The 24,512-nt window shown below is 44.2% G+C and overlaps 1 protein-coding gene across 1 annotated transcript in view; it reads left to right on the plus strand.

Annotated features, from left to right (window-relative positions):
• LOC310789166 (nephrocystin-1-like) overlaps nucleotides 1-24,512 on the plus strand; it is a gene marked incomplete at its 5' end in the record, with an annotated part of 62,579 nt that overhangs the window by 19,680 nt on the left and 18,387 nt on the right. Inside the window, 5 exons of the mRNA XM_083650756.1 lie at nucleotides 6,327-6,448; nucleotides 7,100-7,148; nucleotides 7,286-7,373; nucleotides 12,608-12,702; nucleotides 14,048-14,176. Coding sequence (XP_083506882.1) covers nucleotides 6,327-6,448; nucleotides 7,100-7,148; nucleotides 7,286-7,373; nucleotides 12,608-12,702; nucleotides 14,048-14,176 — 483 coding nt within the window. The remainder of the gene's footprint in view (nucleotides 1-6,326; nucleotides 6,449-7,099; nucleotides 7,149-7,285; nucleotides 7,374-12,607; nucleotides 12,703-14,047; nucleotides 14,177-24,512) is intronic.

Raw genomic sequence — 24,512 nt, forward strand, 5'->3', positions numbered from 1 at the left:
CTGCAGCCCGTCTGGTATTCAACCAACCCAAATTCTCTCACGTCACTCCACTCTTCCAGGACCTCCACTGGCTTCCCATCTCGGCCCGCATCAAATTCAAGTCACTGGTACTGGCCTACAGGGCTGCACACCAGTCAGCTCCCCTGTACCTGCAATCTATGGTCAGGTTCCAAACCTCTCAGCGCTCCCTTCGCTCCTCCACCGGTGCAGGTCGCCTCGCCCCTCCTTCGCTACGGGGGCTCAAAAGTCGCTCATCCCGATCTCGACTCTTCTCGTCCCTGGCACCTCAATGGTGGAACGAGCTTCCACCTTCGGTCAGGACGGCTGAATCACTGCCGATCTTTCGGAAAAGACTAAAGACTCACCTTTTCAGGCTCCATCTGGGCCCTTCTTGATCTAACTTCGTTCTCTCTCTCTCTTTCATAAAAAAAAAAAAAAAAAAAAATTATACTAACCTAAACTTGTACCACTATCCTAAACTTGTACCACTTTTCCTTCAGAAGTTGTAGTTGTCATAGACTGTACTCCATAGTTGATTGCTCTATTGCTGACAAAAATGTGTTATTGTAAGTCGCTTTGGATAAAAGCGTCTGCCAAATGATGTAATGTAATGTAATGTAATGTAATGTAATGTAATGTAATGTAATGCAACATGATAACATTAACAAACAACTGTTGCTAGTGCAGTAACTAGTTGGTTACTAACTTTCTGGTTAGCATTAGATGTGTCAGCTGCTGCTAGTCTCTGAGTTAGTTGATAACAAGATGTTGATTTCATCTGTTACCTGACTCCATGATAGTTCTGTAATTCTGAGGCATGTTTTAGATGTAATCGTGTTCGTGTGCAGTGGGATGTTTCCTCTTCACTTGATGCTGAACTGTAACACTAGCGTTAGGTGGTTAGCCTAGGCATGCTAGGTGTTGTCTGACAATTGGTGTGTTTTCATAACAGTAGGCTACCAGACCATCAGCTCAGTGGGACAGGAGGGGTGAGAGTTTGGGTGGAGCTGAGCTGTGTGACTGGTGGAAGAGAACCTCTTTAGTTGGGACATATGTTTGACAATGTTGTTGTAGTTCCTGTGGCTACTGTTAGTTATAATTGTTATACTGATCCCTTAACCTACTTGTTTGACTCGATAAAAAACATCTATATATTAATTGTGATTCATTATAGCCAGTAATTTTCACATGTCTCTGTTGGCATACAGTACCTACATGGAACCTTATAACATCAGCCCAGAACACAATTCATGCATCATTAGGCCTACTGGATGTTTGGGAACTTGAGAGTGAAATGAGTGTGATGTACACACTGTCTGCCCTTTTTTACATGAAAACCCATGTGAAGCGACGGCACGGTGGGGAAAAAGCGGACACTCTAGGAAGCCCGAAACAGCTAAAATAGGCCTCGAAAAATTTTCAGTCAAAAGATTTTATTTTGCTTTAACCCCTGAGCCTATATGGCTACATCTGGGCAAGAGCAGTGCCACTCACTCAGCAAATTGATGGTTAAGACTGAAAAACAGTCTAATCTTAATGTAAATGGTCCTCTAATCTGGTTTCAAGGGGCAAATTCGCCCGCCACAACTACTGGTTGCTCTGGTAAGATATCTGGCTGGTCAGAAGTTTGGGGAACTCTCTGCTATTACACTGCCCAGTCACTTCTAGTCATACTATTACATTGCCCAGTCACATCTAGTCATACTATTACACTGCCCAGTCACTTCTAGTCATACTATTACACTGCCCAGTTACTTCTAGTCATACTATTACACTGCTCAGTCACTTCACTTATAGTCATACTATTACACTGCCCTGTCACATCTAGTCATACTATTACACTGCCCAGTCACTTCTAGTCATACTATTACACTGCCCAGTCACTTATAGTCATACTATTACACTGCCCAGTCACATCTAGTCATACTATTACACTGCTCAGTCACTTCACTTATAGTCATACTATTACACTGCCCAGTCACATCTAGTCATACTATTACACTGCCCAGTCACCTCTAGTCATACTATTACACTGCCCAGTCACTTATAGTCATACTATTACACTGCCCAGTCACTTCACTTATAGTCATACTATTACACTGCCCAGTCACTTCTAGTCATACTATTACACTGCCAAGTCACTTCTAGTCATACTATTACACTGCCCAGTCACATCTAGTCATACTATTACACTGCCCAGTCACTTCTAGTCATACTATTACACTGTCTAGTCACTTCTAGTCATACTATTACACTGCCCAGTCACTTCACTTATAGTCATACACTATTACACTGCCCAGTCACATCTAGTCATACTATTACACTGCCCAGTCACTTTTCTAGTCATACTATTACATTGCCCAGTCACATCTAGTCATACTATTACACTGCCCAGTCACTTCTAGTCATACTATTACACTGCCTAGTCACTTCTAGTCATACTATTACACTGCTCAGTCACTTCACTTATAGTCATACTATTACACTGCCCAGTCACATCTAGTCATACTATTACACTGCCCAGTCACTTCTAGTCATACTATTACACTGCCCAGTCACTTATAGTCATACTATTACTCTGCCTAGTCACATCTAGTCATACTATTACACTGCTCAGTCACTTCACTTATAGTCATACTATTACACTGCCCAGTCACATCTAGTCATACTATTACACTGCCCAGTCACCTCTAGTCATACTATTACACTGCCCAGTCACTTATAGTCATACTATTACACTGCCCAGTCACATCTAGTCATACTATTACACTGCCCAGTCACTTATAGTCATACTATTACACTGCCCAGTCACTTCACTTATAGTCATACTATTACACTGCCCAGTCACTTCTAGTCATACTATTACACTGCCCAGTCACTTCTAGTCATACTATTACACTGTAGGAGAGAGAGAGCCAGCACACAAAAATGTCCTTTCGTTTGGTTTATTCCAGCTTAACACCAGGTACAGCACACACACGGACGTTTCAGCCTAACGGCTTTCTTCAGCGTGTTGCTGTGTCAGGCGGAGATGACGTTTAAATACACCAAGAACGGAAGTACTTTCAATAAACGAAATAACAAAATTCAGTTACAATATATAAAGAATTCAAGAACCAAGCAATACACAACACAAAAATTCCATTATCAAAGAAAATGTCTACATACCACAATGTATGCATATATAAATACAATAGTTTGGTCAGTCCCACTATGTGGGAGAGCAGAACCAGGCCTAGGTAAAGGCCCTGCTGTATTCAAAGTGACAGGTAGGCGGAGTAAGCCAGGTCTGGACTACAGATAGATACAATACAGAATACAATAGAAATGTCTTAAAACAAGAATTATGCTTAAATAATTGCATGTTTCCACTATAATGGCCCAGAACGAGGTCCAGCTGTATTGTGATAACAGACAGGAGAGATTAAACTAGGGCTGGAATGCATATTACTAAGTACATTAAAAATAGACAATACAAATATGTTGCAAAATTGCACAGTCACAGAAAACAGCCCAATAACAGTTCCTCATTAAGTCCTTTCGGATGCTCTGTCTGAAGAGTGTGAATCCAAAATTCGCAATAAGTATGAAAAATCTTCTGTAGCGAGACATTTCAATGCTATGGGACATGAGGTTTGCACCCTGAGGTTCCAGGGCATTGAAACTGTCAGTCCATTGAAAAGAGGTGGGGATAGAGATAGGGCCTTGCTACAAAGAGAGGCTTTTTGGATTCACACTCTTCAGACAGAGCATCCGAAAGGACTTAATGAGGAACTGTTATTGGGCTGTTTTCTGTGACTGTGCAATTTTGCAACATATTTGTATTGTCTATTTTTAATGTACTTATTAATATGCATTCCAGCCCTAGTTTAATCTCTCCTGTCTGTTATCACAATACAGATGGACCTCGCTCTGGGCCATTATAGTGGAAACGTGCAATTATTTAAGCATAATTCTTGTTTTAAGACATTTCTATTGTATTCTGTATTGTATCTATCTGTAGTCCAGACCTGGCTTACTCCGCCTACCTGTCACTTTGAATACAGCAGGGCCTTTACCTAGGCCTGGTTCTGCTCTCTCACATAGTGGGACTGACCAAACTATTGTATTTATATATGCATACATTGTGGTATGTAGACATTTTCTTTGATAATGGAATTTTTGTGTTGTGTATTGCTTGGTTCTTGAATTCTTTATATATTGTAACTGAATTTTGTTATTTCGTTTATTGAAAGTACTTCCGTTGTTGGTGTATTTAAACGTCATCTCCGCCTGACACAGCAACACGCTGAAGAAGGCCGTTAGGCTGAAACGTCCGTGTGTGTGCTGTACCTGGTGTTAAGCTGGAATAAACCAAACGAAAGGACATTTTTGTGTGCTGGCTCTCTCTCTCCTACCAAGTATCTCCTGTGCCGTGCACCGAAACTTTGAAAACACCGGTGAGTGTGCTCGCTGCTGGCTTATGCCAGTTTGTTTGAATACTATTACACTGCCCAGTCACATCTAGTCATACTATTACACTGCCCAGTCACTTCTAGTCATACTATTACACTGCCCAGTCACTTCTAGTCATACTATTACACTGCCCAGTCACTTCTAGTCATACTATTACACTGTCTAGTCACTTCTAGTCATACTATTACACTGCCCAGTCACTTCACTTATAGTCATACACTATTACACTGCCCAGTCACATCTAGTCATACTATTACACTGCCCAGTCACTTCACTTCTAGTCATACTATTACACTGCCCAGTCACTTCTAGTCATACTATTACACTGTCCAGTCACTTCTAGTCATACTATTACACTGCCCAGTCACTTCTAGTCATACTATTACACTGCCCAGTCACTTCTAGTCATACTATTACACTGCCCAGTCACTTCACTTATAGTCATACACTATTACACTGCCCAGTCACATCTAGTCATACTATTACACTGCCCAGTCACTTCACTTCTAGTCATACTATTACACTGCCCAGTCACTTCTAGTCATACTATTACACTGTCCAGTCACTTCTAGTCATACTATTACACTGCCCAGTCACTTCTAGTCATACTATTACACTGCCCAGTCACTTATAGTCATACTATTACACTGCCCAGTCACTTATAGTCATACTATTACACTGCCCAGTCACTTCACTTATAGTCATAGTATTACACTGCCCAGTCACTTATCGTAATACTATTACACTGCCCAGTCACTTATAGTCATACTATTACACTGCCCAGTCACTTATACTCATCACACAGCCAGCAAATTTGGCCTCCAGTAAAAAATGTATAGGTGTGTCATCCATTTAACATCTACAAAATTCCAAAATCCACCTTGACAGTTTGTCCTGCTTCACACTCACATATCTCCATTTAGAAGCTCTTCAGCACAGCCTCAGCCTGGTGAAGTGTCTTTCTCAGCCTGGTGAAGAGCACCTGGATAGCAGAGTGTTCCCCAACTAAGATTTGCCCATCTGGTCTCGGGTTTGAACCAGCAACCTTTCAGGAACAAGCCTGTGTCTCTAGTTTCTAGGTTTCCACCACCACCACCATCCATTTGCCAAATACAGTATACACACTTTAGGACATAATGATAATGTTGAATTTTAAAGTACTTAAAGAGGTGACTGGTGAGTAACCATCAGCACAACTCAAACTTCAGACTGAGGTTTTAGTTTAACAACATCAGTGTATTGTAAAATGCTTAGATCAGCCATTGCCAACCTGTTGCCCGGTGCCCACTTGTGTGAATGTGGGCTGAGAACACATTATTTGGCCCCCATACTGTTTACAGTTGAATGTGGGCTGAGAACACATTATGCCTCCATACTGTTTACAGTTGAATGTGGGCTGAGAACACATTATCTGGCCCCCATACTGTTTACAGTTGAATGTGGGCTGAGAACACATTATTTGGCCCCCATACTGTTTACAGTTGAATGTGGGCTGAGAACACATTATCTGGCCTCCATACTGTTTACAGTTGAATGTGGGCTGAGAACACATTATCTGGCCTCCATACTGTTTAGGGCTGAGAACACATTATTTGGCCTCCATACTATTTACAGTTGAATGTGGACTGAGAACACATTATCTGGCCCCCATACTGTTTACAGTTGAATGTGGGCTGAGAACACATTATTTGGCCCCCATACTGTTTACAGTTGAATGTGGACTGAGAACACATTATTTGGCCTCCATACTGTTTACAGTTGAATGTGGGCTGAGAACATTTTTGAGATTTTTAAGTGGGCCATGAGTGGGAAAAGGTTGTGAACCGCTGGCTTAGATGATTAAAACCGCTCACTGTACCAAAACATTTCAGAGTGGTTCTGGTGTCAACGATGATGAAGATGAAGATGATGATGATAATGATGATGAGGAGTCAGACGAGGAAGAGGAGGAGCAGGATGGTGAAGACATGGCCGAGGACCAAGACAAACGGAGGTGAGGTTCTCCGTTTTAAAAACTGGAACCTGCTGAGATTTGGTTTTACTGTGTTGTTTCCAGAGGTTCTTAGACCAGTTTTGTCCTTCAGATTATTCTGAGTGATGCGGTCAAATTAAAGGATCCCAGGACTATATTAGTTATAAAAAATACAGCACCAACACGAGGGTCGCAGGTTCGCGCCCCATGTTGCCTTGGTCGGATGTCCATACATGCACAATTGGCCGTGTCTGCGGGTGGGAAGCCGGATATGGGTACGTGTCCTGGTTGCTGCACTAGCGCCTCCTTTGGTCGTTGGGGTGGAATAGCATGATCCCTCCATTTGCTACATCCTGCCGGTGAAACGCCTCGCTGTCCGGTGAAAAGAAGCAGCTAGCGACTGCACATGTATCAGAGGAAGCAGGTGCTAGTCTACAACTTGCCCCAGGTCAGCAGAGGGGGTGCAGCAACGACGGGGACAATTTAGACAGGTGGAATTGGCCGAGTACAACTGGGGAGAAAACTGGGGGGGAACAAAAACGACGACGACGACGACAACAACAAGTGATCAAAATACAGAATTCATTTAGATTGAAATTGATGATGATGTTGTTTTAATGATGCTTTCTCTGAATAATGTCAGTGTTTCCATTCCTCTCTGCTCTCTAACAGCACTGCTTCCCATTCCAACTGGTCTACTGTCAGGAAGGCTCTGACTGAGGTGAGACTCTCTCCACGCACCAAGTGTTCTGCACTGCATTGAGAATTCTTATTGTTTTCACTGTGTGTGTGTGTGTGCGTGTGTGTGTGTGTGTGTGTGTGTGTGTGTGCGCGCGTGCGTGTGTGTGTGATGGACAGATTGATACGACCGATGTGCTCTCTGCCATGGGGGCGATCCCTTCAGGATTCAGACCATCAACTCTTAATAAACTGCTGGTGGAGGAAGGTTAGCACGCACGCACGCACGCACACACACACACACACACACACACACACACACACACACACACACACACACACACACACACACACACACACACACACACACACACACACACACACACACACACACACACACACACACTTTCAAGGAGGACTAACCCCTAAAACAATTTTCTTTCAGCTTTCAACTGTATTATGGCTTTTGGGGTGGTGTGTGAAGGAAAAATCTCTACATTTGAGACTAAACTGTTAGAATTCTACACGGTACACTGTGTCATTTTCAGGCAGTGAGAGTGCCCTCTAGGGGTTCAAACCTCCTTTTTTTGGGGCCTCCAAAATCGGCGATTTGATTCAGCGTTACATCACGGTGAACCCCCCCTTTCCAGATACATCCATCTGCATCTCGCCCCGCCCACCATGTACGTTCTCCCGCCGGAAGTGTACGTGTACAGAGCACAGACCTACTCCTTAAAAAAATAAAAGACTTGATATTTTTCTTTTCAAATCGGCGTAGGTGTTATGATATTCTATGCTTGTGTGCATTAGTGTCTTTAGGATGATTGAATGTTTGCATGATTCATGACCGATGTTGACAGACAATTCCCCCCAACATTGATCACATTCCCGGGGTTGATCTGGCTAGTTAATCGGCTAGCTATGCTACTAGCTAACATTAGCTAGCAACTCGTCCATCCTGTTCCTACCCGCGCTAGTATGAGCTCCATGGTCGGCCTCTGAGACCCAGGACAGCCCCCTCACCCCACCCACCTTCCATGAATCTGCCCAACTGCATACCCACTATTAGCACACCTCCCCAGGCTACACACAGACCCCCGCCCCGCCAGGACCTTGTCCTCCAGGGACCTATGTTACCCACTGGCTGGACCTTGCTGGCCCAGTGGCCCACACTTAAGCACCGCTCCCGGGGTACAGACAGCCAGCCGTCCCCCGGGAGCTATCAAACGTTAGCTTGCGTGCTAACATCAGTGTTTGGCCGCTGCAATGCTCGCCTGCCTCGCTCGCACTGACTGCTTTTATTTTTGAAGGAGTAGGTCTAGAAAGTATCCAGTCTGTATGCGTACACTTCCGGTCTGTACGCGTACAGACCGGAAGCGTACAGACCGGAAGTGTACACATACAGACTGGAAGTGTACACATACAGACTGGAAGTGTACACATACAGACTGGAAGTGTACACATACAGACCGGAAGTGTACACATACAGACTGGAAGTGTACACATACAGACCGGAAGTGTACACATACAGACTGGAAGTGTACGCGTACAGACTGGAAGTGTACACATACAGACTGGAAGTGTACACATACAGACCGGAAGTGTACACATACAGACTGGAAGTGTACGCGTACAGACTGGAAGTGTACGCGTACAGACCGGAAGCATACAGACCGGAAGTGTACACATACAGACTGGAAGTGTACACATACAGACTGGAAGTGTACACATACAGACTGGAAGTGTACACATACAGACTGGAAGTGTACGCGTACAGACTGGAAGTGTACGCGTACAGACCGGAAGCATACAGACCGGAAGTGTACACATACAGACTGGAAGTGTACACATACAGACTGGAAGTGTACGCGTACAGACTGGAAGTGTACGCGTACAGACCGGAAGCATACAGACTGGAAGTGTACACGTACAGACTGGAAGTGTACACATACAGACTGGAAGTGTACGCGTACAGACTGGAAGTGTACACATACAGACTGGAAGTGTACACATACAGACTGGAAGTGTACGCGTACAGACCGGATACTTTCTAGACCTACTCCTTCAAAAATAAAAGCAGTCACTGCGAGCGAGGTAGGCGAGCACTGCAGCAGCCAAACACTGATGTTAGCTATATCTAGATAGCAAAGTCCGTAAAGTGTGGCCACTGAGCCAGCAAGGTCCAGCAAGTTGGTAACGTAGGTCGCCGGAGGACAAGGTCCTGGCGGGGCGGGGGTCTGTGTGTAGCCTGGGGAGGGGTGCTTAATACTGGGTATGTGGTTGGGCAGGTTCATCGAAGGTGGGTGGCTCCCGGAGGTGGTTTCCCCTGGAGAAGGGGCCTCTAAGTCGGGGTAGAAGCGGGCTGGAGGGTGGGTGATGTGAGGGGGCTGTCCTGGGTCTCAGAGGCTGACCATGGAGCTCATAGTGGGGGTAGTTGCTGGCTAGCTAGTAGCATAGCTAGCCAATTAACCAGTGAGATCAACGCCAAGGTCATGAATCATACAAACATTCAATCATCCGAAAGACTAATGCACACAAGCATATCGTCGCTGTGCAATGAAAGCCACTTATCTCCAAATCGCCAACTTTTCAGGAAATGAAAAAAACCCTGTGCTCTTAAAATACTGAACACCACGTTGTCATATATGACACATGTCTTCATTGTAGACAGTTTATCGCTGAATGTGTCATTACATTATTAATATCTTACCTGAATAAGCTCAAATGCTGTTACAGGATTATCACACCGAGTCTGGAGCACTTTCTGCTGGCCACGCCGCAGCGTGTGGGAGCCTGCCTTTTAGAGCACGAGCACGAGCCGCTGTGCTCCAGGCAGCGGGGACGCGCGGGCGGAGAGCTTCACTCTGCCAAGCCGAGGAGAGTGGCTCTGTCATGGGTTGAGCAGTCCCGGAGTAACGTGACATTATTCTTGTCAGAAACAACTTCGATTTGCATACTTTAAATGAGTTTGCAGCCCAAGGACAACCCGAAAACACCTTATTGATCTATTTACGTCAGACAATGCCAGAATCACACAAAACCAAGCCGAAACACAGCCGGCATTCGGGTCAGCAGCGTGCCTGGTGACTTTTCTGGGGAAGTCCTCATGAGGTGGGGTGGAGCATGGAGGTCTGACTGTCACATACGTGATGTGATGGGCGGGTCTAGCATCCAATAGACCCCTTATACGCCTACGTCACAATGACAACAAGCAGCGTCAGATGCGCAAGACGGAGGCAGAAAGACAGACTCCGCGCAGCCCTGTCAAGTAGTTTTCCAGTGGCCCGGAAAATATTCGAGCTAGATATGTCTTCGTGTTGTGCAGTGCGATGCCAGAATCGGAAAGCTATTGTAGCAGAGTATTCGGGTCGGCCTATTCACACTTGGTTAATAAAATAATAAACGATAGAGCCAGGCTGTAACGTTATAACGAGCTTTTCCCCACATATCCTGTTCTACGCAACTCGAGGGAACATACACAGCCTCGCACACACGCAATAGAACACAACACAACACTGAACAGTCTGTTACACTATCAACAAAGCAAGGACTAAAGTTTTAACGAATCCCGTCAACTCATACTGCTTTTAATGCTAACCGTAGGTGTCTTTGGTTGCAAGCCGAAAGAGGAAATCGTTAAAAATGCCCGACTTTGCAGTGCTCGCTCATTTTATATCAGAAGCTGTAGTAAGCTGCTAGTAACAGCCACATCGCTCGGTTAGTTAACAACCAAGTAACGTTAAATAATGTCATTATTGAGTTGAACTGATTGGAACGAGGTGGACATCATTAAAAATGCCCGACTTTGTAGTGCTCATTTCATAATCAGGTAAGCTGCCTGAAACTGTAGGCTGCTCAGCCACATCGCTCGGTTAGTTAACGACCAAGTAACGTTACATAATGTCATTATTGAGTTGTGTGCATTATCAACATAACAATATATCTTGGCAAGTTACAGAATAATTATCTACGCTATCCCGAGTTATAAAGGAATGCACGATATGTTTTGCCGGCCACTAGGCTTGGCCAATTGACAGCGCCAGTGCGTATGGGTCTGTAAGACATATCCCATTAAACAACGTTAATTTCGATGCATAACATTGCTTATCACCAGGCGATAAGCTGTGGTAGTAAGCCGAGAACTGCATTTTAAAACTAAAATATAACTGTGTGTTGCAGATGGGCATAGAGCAGTCCTGACAGCGGGGCTTTTACACAGTTCTCACTGTCTGTCAATGCTGGGCTGACGGCTTTTTGCCTACATGATGCGCACGCAGCTCAATGTTGACAAGCTGTATAAGGGGTCTATGGTGGTACGTGTTACATACTTACCCAGTAAAACATGTTTTTATTGGTCATTTAGACGCCAAAACCTGCCAGTAGATGGAGGAGAATGGATATATTCCATTTATATTCAAAAGTAAAAATCATAAAAAATGGACTTAGGTGGTTTTCATTGCACAGCGACGATATAGAATATCATATACCAACATAACGCTGATTTAAAAAGAAAAATATCCAGGCTTTTATTTTTGAAGGAGTCTAGAAACGTACTCTGGTCTGTACGTGTACACATCCAGCGGGTCTGAGAACGTACACGGTGGGCGGGGCGATGGCTGCAGATGGATGATATTGACCCTTTCCCCCACTCATGTGATCATTAGCTAACGCCAGAGCCATATAATAGAAGAGTTGCAACATCTCGTCTAGGATAATTGTTGCTTTTGTTTTTGTTATATGTGTGTGTGTGTGTGTGTGTGTGTGTGTGTGTGTGTGTGTGTGTGTGTGTGTGTGTGTGTGTGTGTGTGTATGTATGTATGTATGTATACACTGTAGCCTATGTATGTACAGTATGTGGATGGATGTATGGATGGATGTATGGATGTGGATATATGTATGTATGTATGTGTATTGAGTACTTTATTGGTGTACTTTTTTTTACTTTTTAATTGTACTGTAACTGATGTGTTTGACCACAGGAAGAATAGTGGCTGCTGAGGCAGTGACTAATGGGGATCTGAAATAAACAATAAACAATAAGTGCGCCTGCAGTCAATTTGCATTGGAACAAACTAGCAGGTGGAATCTGCTGCCTTTTTTCTTTTCTTTTTATCAAGCAGCATGCCGTTAACTGGTCAAATGTAGTTGATGTTATATAGGGTTGTCACGATACTAGAATTTCAACTTCAATATCAATACCCAAGAAAATATCGATACTTGATACCATTTTCGAGACATTAAGAGACATTTCTTTTTTTATTATTACAACATGAGAATCTTTTTTTTATGAATTTGTGCAAAATAAACCTTGCTGTAAAATACCATTTTTAATTGAGAGAAGGGATGAGGAAGCGCTGCGTGGGTGCTTGGTCAAATCACTGAAACAGGTGCTCTTTGGTGTGGGTGCAGAGAAGCATGAGTAAAAGTTCAAGTGGGATCCTTGACCATCAGAGACCATCATTTGTTTTGTTTTACTAACTGATATAAACATTTTTTCTGTAGGGCTGACGTACAGAGGAAGTCATTACCTTCAGCCTGAGCTCAGCCAATCACAGCTCTCCTTTAGAGACCTCTTCCTGGACCCAGACACTGGCAAGGTGAGACAGTGTGTTTGTCTGTATGTGTGCAATCTGGGTACCTCAGAGTCTCTCAGTCTGACGACTAATACGAGTCTGTGCCAGACGACCGGTATGTCGGTTGTCCGAACCAAGACTTCCTCTGAGAGAATAGGCCTTTTTCACAGCAGCCATTTTGTGTCTAAAAGGCAGGACGTAACACAGGTGCACCAAGACTTCCTCTGAGTGAATTGAGTTGGAGTTGATTGATCAATACTTTTTGTAGGTGTTTTAGGTCCAGACGTCATTGTGGCTCATCTCTATAAACAGATAACTGCATTTGAGACATTGTCAGACTGGAAACAACGATGGAAGTGGAAGTGTTGGTGCAGACGTCCGCTCTACATCGGAAAGCCCAAAGTATCAGCCGTCTGTCTCAGAGTCTTATTAGTCATCAGCCTGAGAGAATTGGTATTTGTTTGTCTGTGTGTTTTAATGGACCAGGGCAAAGCCTCTTAGCCTGGTAAACCAGCCGGTCACGTCAACTCACATTTCAGAGAACGGGAAAACCATCTTTTCCGCCGAGAAACCCAGCTGATGTAAACTCCTGTACTTGTTTAATTGTTGTTATTGAGTCTATTTCAGCAATAACTGCACTTTATGGCTGCTTAAACTCGATGAATGTTGACATTACTACTCGAGGCGGACAGGCACGGAGGCAGCCATTACTGTTTTTCCAGCAGCGTTCCTGATTGGCCGGTTACGATATCAACTACGAGGCTGGTTGCTGATTGGCTCGTACGCTTTGCAGTTTCTGCAGAAAGCCCTCCAGGGCTTAAGGCCAGACGGTCTGGTAGAAGGAAATGTAATGTGAGTTCAGTTTACCAGGCTAAAAGCCTCTAGTCATTAATTAATGCTTCTGTTTCCTCTCCTCTTCTGTCCTCTCCACTCCTCTCCTCTCTCCTCACCCCTCTCCTCTCCTTTCCTCTCCTCTCCTCCTATCCCCTCCTCCCCTCTCCTCTCTTCCCTTCTCTCCTCTCCTATCCTCCCCTCTCCTCTCTTCCCTTCTCTTCTCTCCCCTCCTCTCCTCTCCTCTCTTCTCTTCTCCTCTCCTCCTCTCCCCTCTCCTCTCTTCCCTTCTCATCTCCTCTCTTCTCCTCTCCTCTCTCCTCCCATCTGTTCTCTTCTCCTCTCTTCTCCTCCTCTCTCCTCTCCTCTGTTCTCTTCTCCTCCCCTCTCTTCTCCTCTCCTCTCTTCTCCTCTCCTCTCATCTCCTCTCTTCCCTTCTCCTCTCCTCTCTTCTCTTCTCTCTTCTCTTCTCTTCTCCTCTCCTCTCCTCTGTTCTCTTCTCCTCTCCTCTCCTCTCCTCCTCTCTCCTCTCCTGTAGGTTCGTTCTCGTCAGGTCAGGACGAGTGTTTGTTTCACCCTGTGGAGCTGCAGGAGGATTCCCACTCCTGGTGTTGGAGTTCAGGTCCTCAGCAGACACATTTGCCTCTGTGCCTTCGATGGAACTCAGGTGGGGCTTAAGTGTGAATTCTGCTAGACATAATAATAATAATAATCATCATCATCATCATAATAATAATTCATTTAATTTATAAAGCACTTTTCAGTGACCCAAAGACGCTGATACAGTATGAGTACATAGAAAACAAGATAACAACAAGCAACAGATACAAGTAACAATTAACACATCGATCATCTATGGGATCTATGGAAACAGAGGGGAGGGAGGGAGAGTGGGGGAGGGACAGGGGCCAGACAGAAGAGAGGAAGTGGCGGAAAAAAATTGACATATGGACTGTCGCACGGAAATGAGAGACACGGAATCCTGACGAGAAAACGTTTTGAGCTTTTATAATCCGTGTGGTTTTCTACTTGCAGAAGTGACCGTTATTTTTGAAAACTCCACTTTGCTGCCCAGCCGCATAGTTAGAAGATTTGGGATGTGCACGGCCAGGCGAAAACTCACCACACAGGAGCCTCCTGAAGGGACGTGTCTGATGGTGTGACATCACTTGGCCGCACGGACAATCATGGAGATAAATGTACGCTTTAGTCTGTCATGAAGCCATTTCCTTACCCAGGTCCCTGCAAAGTAAAGTTGGCTGAATCAGAGCTGCAATTATTAATCGATTCGTCAATCGACAAAAAATCTATCGCCAACGATTTTCATAATCGATTAATCGTTCAGACATTTTAAGATTTTTTTTTTACTAAGATTCTCTTGTTCCAGTTTCTTAAATGTGAATATTCTCTGGTGTCTTTAGTCTTCTATGACAGTAAACTGAATATCTTTGGGTTGTGGACTGTTGGTCAGGACAAAAGAAGACATTTGAGGACGTCATCTTGGGCTTTAGTGATCAACATTTTTCACCGTTTTGTGACGTTTATCGAGCAATCGACTTAATCGAGTAGCCGAGAAAATAATCGTCAGATTAATCGTTAATGAAAATAATCATTAGTAGGGCTGCACCTAGGCTGAATAGATACTGCTGATTATGTTAACTCATTCTCTGCCAGGGTCATTTCGGTCTGTGTGCTCCCAGTGCCAGGATTTTGAGCATATTTCCTGATCTTCCAGGACCCACAGAATATTCTGTGCTAGGAATAAAATTACACAACATATCTCACAATAAAGCAGAGACTCTCTTCTTACCCCTTGTAAAAAACTGAAACTCGACCATGTTTCCTTGTTTAGTTACAAGCAGTGGAAGTTAGCTTGTTTTCACTGAAAATGCCCTCCTTTGTAACAGAAATAGGAGAAAAATAGGTTTTTAGTGAACAACACCGTTTCAAGCAGAACTCTCTTTTGAGCCTTTTATTTTTTGCCTCAGTGACACATCAGACATATACAGTATTTGTTTTCCCAAATAAATAAATAAAAAATAAAAAATAAGAGAATGTATTTTACAGTTGCCATGTGGATTTTTAGCTTAGCTTGATAAAAGCATAAACAAATCATGGAACGAACCCTTATGTGGTCACACTCACACACTCTCTCTCTCTCTCTCTCTCTCTCACACACACACACACACACACACACACACACACACACACACACACACAGGAATAACGAGTGCTGTAACGTTACCTGCTGTCACGTTACCTCTCATAACTAACGTTAGCACAGAAGATCACACAATAGCTACGTTAGTGCTGTAATGTGCTTTGAAATGTTTATGTGACACATGTTTCGCCTTGGTTGCTCGGGACGGGTGTGTGACGCGGTTTGACGCGTTTGACGTATCCATGTGATTCCCTCTCCCTTGAGTGTGACAGAGCTGGCAAGAGGAAACATGAAGCGAGTCATGCCGGCGGCATAAGTTATAAACAATGCGTGACAATTATACTCGAATGTTGTGTGTGTGATCATTTCATCTCAAACGCGATACAAAAAATAGGCTACTTTTTACCATCGTCATCGCTCCAAGTGGCACCCATTTCTCCTCCTCCGATTCATCCGTGTCAGAACGCTGTGAAGGGGAGCCTTCGTAGCAACAACAAAAACGCCAGCGTCTTCCTCGCCATCGTCGCCATCCGAGAACTCTCGGACTCTGTTTCGACCACAGGCTCCACCCATAAATACTAAACTAGCGGGTTCCTTTTATCATTTTGACTTGAAACAATGTCACAGGCTGGGAAAGTGTCTGATGTAATGTAAACACCCAAAACATGAAAGTACGTCCGAGTACGTCTTTGGCACAGAACGCCATTGTTAAAAGTACGTCCGGGTACGTCTTTGGCAGAGAATGAGTTAATAGCAATATACAAATTATTATTACTATTAGTGCTTTCAAATGACAGAAAATTAATTTATTACAATTTTGATCATCAATTACTTGTTTTAATCATTTATCGAGTAAAAATACCAAAGATTTCCTAGTTACAGCTTCACAAATGAAAAGATTTTCATATTATAAAATGAACCCCCAATCACCATCAACGGCACAGTGGTGGAAAGGGTGGACAGCTTCAAGTACCTGGGAGTCAACATCCACCAGGACCTGACTTGGGCCGGCCACACCGCCACTGTCGTCAAAAAGGCCCAACAGCGAATACACGGACTCAGGCGCCTGAAGAAATTTGGGCTAAGGCCAGAAATCCTTACGGACTTCTACAGAGGCACCATTGAAAGCCTGCTGACTGGCTGCTTCACCACCTGGTACGGGAACTGTACCACCATGGACCGCAGGGCGCTACGGAGAGTGAGACGCGCGGCCCAGCGCGTAACAGGATGTGAGTTGCCAGAACTGCATGAACTGTATAAACAGCGGTGCCTCAGGAGGTCCCTGAAGATCATCAAAGACACAAACCATCCCCACAACAGCCTGTTCTCCCTGTTACCCTCAGGGAGAAGGTACAGGGTTCCAAAAGCACGCACAAATCGCTTGAGGAACAGTTTCTTCCCGCAGGCCACGAGACTCCTTAACATACACAAATAGTGAAGTAGCCATACTGTACCGTACTGTAGCTGCTACCATTACGTATGTCTAATGTTTAATTGTATGTTTAATAAGGAATATGCTATTTGCACCTGTATATCAAATACGCCGAATTTAAAACGCTGAGTTTAATTGTATGTTTAATAAGGAATATGCTATTTGCACCTGTATGTCAAATACGCCGAATTTAAAATGTTTAAGCACGTCTAAAGTATGCACATGACATGTGCACCTATGTGCAGTGAATATGCCACTGTCTCTGACTTGTCTTATCACTATACTGCCTTATTGCTTGTTGTGTCTCTTGTTGTTTTTGCACTCATATGCCCTGTTATATTTGTACTATGTTGTAAACGGAGTTCACAGCACAAGAATTTCACACGTGATACTTGTACCATGGAGTGACAATAAAAATCTTGAATCTTGAATCTTGGAATAATGAAGCCTGCGTTAGTTCATTCAAGACATGATGTCATAGTCGACGCCCCAGCTGTACCAGCTGACAGCCTCTGTTTGGTTCACCGTTTAACCAATTCTCCAATCACAGTCATTCTCACATCAAGGCGGTCCGTTTAAATAGGGCAGCCTTTCACTCACTGATCTGTTCCCCACCTTACTGGATCCTGGCGGATCGTGCGGCTGCTGGCAAACGCTTTGCTTTTTTCATCAGGTATGAAAAGGAAATTACTTTGTGTCTTTGTACTCACCATCTCCTGGCTCATGATGTCTGCTATCGAGCAGGATGATGCGTTTGAAGAAAATCCTCTTGTTGATCCTCCTGAAGATGAGGGCGGGTCCGAAACAGCCGAGGATATCGGTGTGCGTCGGAGTGGCCGCCTAGCGAATACTCTGCCAGTGATAAAAAATTGGCCTGTTTTCAAAATTATAGAGAGACTCTATAATCATGGTATCTCTGCGCCTTTGGGCCTTTCCCATGAAGAATTATTTGAGTTTTTTGTCTATAATCTCAGAGCCGGAGATGTTCTGGCCACACCAGTTGCTAAAAAACGCAAAGCAAAAAAGAATAACTGCCCTCTTGCCAACGTTAGCGCTGATGCCGCAGATGGGCCCTCTGCCCAAGCTAAGGTGCCTATCATTAACGTTCCTCCAAAAAGAGCCCGAGTCCAGCAGCCAGCAGTCCAGGACCCGGTCCTCGTCGCCCTAGCCAACATCCAGTCGTCCATCGGCAGCATGGATGCCCGTCTCCAGCTTCTGGAGAACCGCTCGGATCCCATCCCAGTGTCTGCGATTCCGGGGCCGTCATCATCTCTGCTCTTCGGAACCTTCCACGCTCCGTCCACGTCACAGCCATGGTCACAGTCGACAGCCGGCGCACCTCCGGCGCTTCCGATTGACGTCACGCCGCTGAGATCCCTGGGATCTGCAGTCCCTGCAGCTCCAGCCGGAGTACCGTTCTTTCCGCCTGCGGCGGCTATTTCTCCACAGCTGAGAAGTCAGATCCTGGCAGGTAACGACATTAACTTGGTAAAAATTCTTCTGTGTTCAAATGAGACCTCTGACAGACGTGTGGTCGATTTCGGGGAGGTTTCAGTCATCCTGAAGGAAAGCGATCCGAGGCTGTCTAAAATCCTGACCATGGCTGAGTTCAATGTGGCTTTCGGGGTGTTCAGGGACATTATATGTGAGGTGTACCCAGAACGTAGATTTGAGCTGGACACATATTTGGCGATCATTTCAGATCTGGCACTGTCTTATGGCGGCAGTCATTTCTATGAATACCACAAGTCTTTCTCTGCTAAGGCAGCCATGTACATTCAGAAATTCAACCAGAGATTAGACTGGGCCGTGGTGGATCTGGCTGTTATCAGCAGACTGTTCACAGGGCACCAAGCTCTCTCTTGCGCTGTGTGCGGGTCCTTTTCGCACACGTTGAGTCTCTGCCCCAGAACTGTGACTCAGTCCAGTGCTGTTAAAAAAGAATCTGGCGAGAAGGTGAATTCTAAGTTTAATAAATATAATAACGTGTCATCCATTCAGACACCGCTTTGTATAAACTTCAATGAGAATGTATGCAAATATATAAATTGTAAATATATGCATGCTTGCAGCTACTGCGGAGACGGACATGCCCGGTCCGCGTGTCCCCGCCGCAATCCCAGAGCCGTGCGAAAGAAGTAAAAAACATTAAACCTTCTACTCCAGTCAACGTTCCAGAACTGGGGAGAGCACTGGAAAAGCATCCAAATCGTTGTTTTGTCAATTATTTAATGACTGGTCTTGTTCAAGGGTTTTTTGCCGGGCTATGTTTTCTGCCTAAAATGTCTTATGTCTGTGATAATCTGCAATCTGCTATGAAGGAACCAGAAGTAGTCGATAAGCTGCTAGCTAAGGAAGTAGAGAAAGGCTACATGCTTGGGCCTTTCGATAGCCCCCCCTTTCCTAAATCCCGTATCAATCCTATCGGAATAGCAACTCGGAAGTACTCTGGTAAAAAGCGTTTAATCATAGATTTATCAGCTCCTCATGACAATAGTGCTCAAAGCATCAACAGCCTTATTCCTCTGGCGCCATTCTCTTTATTTTATGCAACTGTTGACAACGCGATCCAGTTCATTAAAAAGGCAGGTAAAGGTGCATGGCTAGGAAAGGCAGATATCACAGATGCATTTAAAGTCATGCCGCTCCATCCATCGCAGTGGCACCTTTTCGGTGTCAAATGGAGGGGAAAAATGTATTTTTCCGTCAGACTAACTTTCGGCTGTCGCAGTAGCCCCTGTATATTTAACACTCTGTCAGAAGCTCTTTGTTGGATTCTATTAAATAATTGTAAACTGCCATTAGTTCTTCATCTGCTAGATGATTTTTTAGTGGTAGATTTTCCCGAGTCCAATCCAGGTAGGTGTATCAACGCGCTGAAAGAGGTTTTTAACCGTTTAGGAGTTCCTCTTTCGGCGGAAAAAACTCAAGGTCCTCTGAAGGTGATTGAGTTTTTAGGCATTCGTTTAGATAGCAACATCATGCAGGCTTCCCTGCCTCAAGACAAACTAGTAAGAATTAGGCAAGTTATGAGATGTGCGCTGGAGGCGGTGGCATTGTCAAAAAGAGAATTATTATCGTTACTAGGCCACCTCAACTTTGCAATGAGGATTATTCCGCAAGGCAGATCTTTTATTTCCCGTTTATTAGACTTGTCTAAATCTGTAAATAACCTCCATGATCTTGTCACCTTAGATGAGGGCTGTAGGTCAGACTTAAAGTTCTGGTCTCTGCTATGCGACCAGTGGAACGGCATATCTTTTTTCTATAATGATCATGCGGAAACGTCAGTCGCCCTTAAATTCTATACTGATGCGGCTCCTTCCAATGGTTTTGGGGGTGTTTTCAATAATCAGTGGTTTGCAGACGTTTGGCCAAAAGAATTAATATCTCTTTCGGCAGATGTCCAATCTATTGCTTTGCTAGAAATGTATCCCATTGTTATAGCTTCCATTCTTTGGGGTAAGTTCTGGTCAAGGAAACAGATTGTCGTGTTTTGTGATAACGAGGCTACTGTTAACATTATTAATAAAGGGCGTTCTTCCATTCCTTTCATTAACAGGTTTGTTAGGAAATTAACATGGTCATGTGTGATGGGGAATTTCACTCTCCGTGCAGCGCACATTCCTGGGCTGGACAATAAAATTGCTGACTCTCTGTCACGTTTTAAATTTCAGGAGTTCCGAACCCTCTGCCCCCATGCTGCACCTCAGGGCCTGCGTTGCCCAGCCTTCAATCAAACGGTGCTAGATTAAATAGCAATCTGCAGTCCTACATGAACTCTGCTGCTAGGTTCATGCGTCTCGGACTGGCAAAGTCTACAATAAAAATGTATGACTCCGCATGGTTCCACTTCACTTCCTTTTGTGCTGCTTTTTCTGTCCCAGTCATGCCTGTTAACATTTCCATGATATGTGCATTTATTGTCCACTGTTTTGAATCTCGTAAAATGCATCCATCTTCTATCAAAGCATCTGTAGCAGGTATTCAGTTTCATTTAAGATGTGCAGATCCATCAGCCTGTAGCTGCTTGGAAACCCATCCATTCATCTCCTCTTCAACGGCCTAAAAAAAGAGTTTCCAGCAAGCCAGGATAAGCGCCTTCCATTCTCTCTTCCTTTAGTTCACAAACTGGTTTCTCACCTTAGGCAGGGGTGTTTCGGTCCTTATGTCGATACTTTATTAGAAACTGTATTCCTCACAGCCTTTTATGGATTTCTTAGGTGCGGGGAATTTACATCTAGCTCAAACACGTTTAACCCTCTTCACGATCTTTCCATGTCAGATGTCACGGTTTATGCAACCTATTACTCCATTTACCTTAAACACTCTAAAACTGACAGGGAACGTAAAGGATCTCATGTTGTCATATCGCAAACTAATACTGTGTTTTGTCCATTGATTTCTATGTCCCGATACCTCCAATGGCGTCGCCATGCCAGCCAGGATGAGCCTCTGTTCCTGACCGATAAAAGAGTGGTCATGGCCAGATCATGGTTCACCTCCCGTCTCCGTCTCCTCTGCCAACGGTGCGGCCTTCCCCCGGCACTGTACACCTCTCACTCCTTCCGCATCGGAGCTGCTACCTCCGCTGCTTCACTGGTCCCTGCAGCCACTCTGAAAGCGATGGGAAGATGGTCTTCCGCAGCATACGTACGTTATGTTCGCCCAGGAGTTAATGACATTCTCTCGGCTCAAAAAGCCATGGGCTCTGGCACCTGAGGAGACGGCTCATACATCGGATCTTTAAGATTAATAAATGTGTTAATATTGGAACACTTGGCTGGTTCATTGCACTCATGGCTCAAGGTCGCAGGCTTGCTTCCTCCTATCTCATTGCACTCATGGCTCAAGGTCGCAGGCTTGCTTCCTCCTATCTCATTGCATTCATGCTCAGGGTCGCAGGCTTGCTTCCCCCTATCTGCAGCATTCATGCTGCTTGTTCTTAAAAATGGTTCACTTATGATAGAATGACCTTCGGTGTAAGCATACATCTATTTAATTGAAAGGTCGGCAGTGGCATACTGCCACACATAGGTAATTCACTTAATTATAGTATGGGCCTCTTTTGAGTTACTCGGTGTATCTCTTTTTAAGGTGACCCGAGGTCCGCAGCATGCTGCTGCTACACATAGCTTCTATAGTCTGGCTGATGCATTCGCATGGGCGTTTCATGCTTGGCGTTGTCGAGTTCCGTTGTTTGGGGATTCTGCTTGCGCTCCCTGCTCGGCGTAGCATGCTGCTGAGCCGAGTTCAGGGAGAATTAAATTAATTAAATATTAAATTAAATATTAAATTAATTCTAAGAGCGGAGTCTTCAACGCCAAACATAATTGTATGCATGATATTCATTTATGCAATAAATGGTTAATTCTATGACTTGAGTGTTCTTGAATGAAATGAAGCCTGCGTTAGTTCATTCAAGACATGATGTCATAGTCGACGCCCCAGCTGTACCAGCTGACAGCCTCTGTTTGGTTCACCGTTTAACCAATTCTCCAATCACAGTCATTCTCACATCAAGGCGGTCCGTTTAAATAGGGCAGCCTTTCACTCACTGATCTGTTCCCCACCTTACTGGATCCTGGCGGATCGTGCGGCTGCTGGCAAACGCTTGCCACCTCCACCCCAACCTCCACCTTTTAGATCAAATGCAAATGCTATCATGTATTGTAGCTCTGGAGTCTGCATGGCTCAAAAAATGAACATGTTTCCATGTCTTGCTTTTAGGCTCCCTCTTAATTTCTATGGTTTAAATGTATCTGGAATATTTTATTCCCATGGGGGATTCTGCTTGCGCTCCCTGCTCGGCGTAGCATGCTGCTGAGCCGAGTTCAGGGAGAATTAAATTAATTAAATATTAAATTAAATATTAAATTAATTCTAAGAGCGGAGTCTTCAACGCCAAACATAATTGTATGCATGATATTCATTTATGCAATAAATGGTTAATTCTATGACTTGAGTGTTCTTGAATGAACTTTGGTTTTTGGTCAGACTAAGGCCATGTCCACACGGAGACGGAAGCGATCTTTTTTTCTTTCGTTTCAGAAAAGTTTTCCATAAACATGGAATCGTTTCAAGAAATGTGTGTATCCACATGAAACCACTGAAACCGCTGTAGAATAACAGATAATAAGACAATCTCGTCAATAATGGCATACAACCTCTAGGGGCGCACAGTCTATAATGTGTATCTATCTGTAGCGAGCAGCTTAAACCCTTGGCTTTGCGGGGAGGTTTGCCATGTCGATGAATAAAATGATTAAACCTATACAGGCAAATGCAGAGCTGTTCAGCAGGGCTGATGGTCTCCCTGTAGCCTACAATATAGAACGTTAACTATCGGTGACGTTCCTGATATCATCCACTTCCATGATCTTTAGACATGTTGCAAACACATCCCAGCATATTGGCCGCTCCTGCACATCACAGCACAGGCTAAATGATGCAACATAAATATACATTATATAAACTCATGGCATAAATGTGTTTTTATTGAAAAAGTTGCGTCAAGTAAGCTAAAGTCTTGGTGGAGTGGACACCAGCGGATATCACAGACATCACAGTGCAACCGTGTGTTCCTCAAACCTCTCACTTCCCTATTCACGTTGTATTTACGAGGGCTATATATAGGGCAAGCCGAGTATGTCGGTTGCACTCAGGGTTTACATTTCATTTCATTTCATTTTGTCCAATATTAAAATATTCCAGAATTGCATGTTGTATTAAAAATAAATATAATTTCTATCTAACACGTTAAGCCTGATTTTGTTTGTGTTATTGTAAAAATTTAGCCGCCGCTAAGCCTTCTGGGAAATATCCGATGAAGGGAGGGGAGGGGTGGATGGGAAGAGTCAGCTGTGTGGAGCCCTGAGGATGTTGTACACGCTGTTCTCCGTGTCCACTTGTTGCTGACGGTGGTAATAGAGGAGCATTATATTTTGCTGCAAGATCCCCAACAGGCTCAGTAGCTACTGCCATGATTGTTATTGTTGCTGGTGGAGAGAGGTGGGGCTATGGCGTCATCGTTTCAGGAAAGATGCGTATGGGTTGTAAACACGGAAATGCAAGGGTGGCGTCTTCAGATTTAATCACTCTGGGACCCGGTTTGAAAAATTAGCGTATACTCCCAGAACGTATAGTCCCAGAACGCGGTTCCATCTGGACGAAACGTCTATATGACAAAAAACTTTAGCGGATACACCTAAACTCGTCTCCGTGTGGACATGGCCTAAGTAAGATATTTGAATAGTCACTTTTGGGGGCTTTTGTGATGTTCTTTTTTTTTAAAGATTTTGTAGACTAAATGATTAATCGATTCATTGAAACAGTAATTAATTGATAATAATCATTAGTCGCAGGCCTACATTTTTATTATGGCTCCGCCAGCGTTAGCCGAGCCGGAGG

This window comes from Poromitra crassiceps (genome assembly GCF_964638095.1).
Source record: "Poromitra crassiceps genome assembly, chromosome: 14".
Classification (NCBI taxonomy): domain Eukaryota; kingdom Metazoa; phylum Chordata; class Actinopteri; order Beryciformes; family Melamphaidae; genus Poromitra; species Poromitra crassiceps.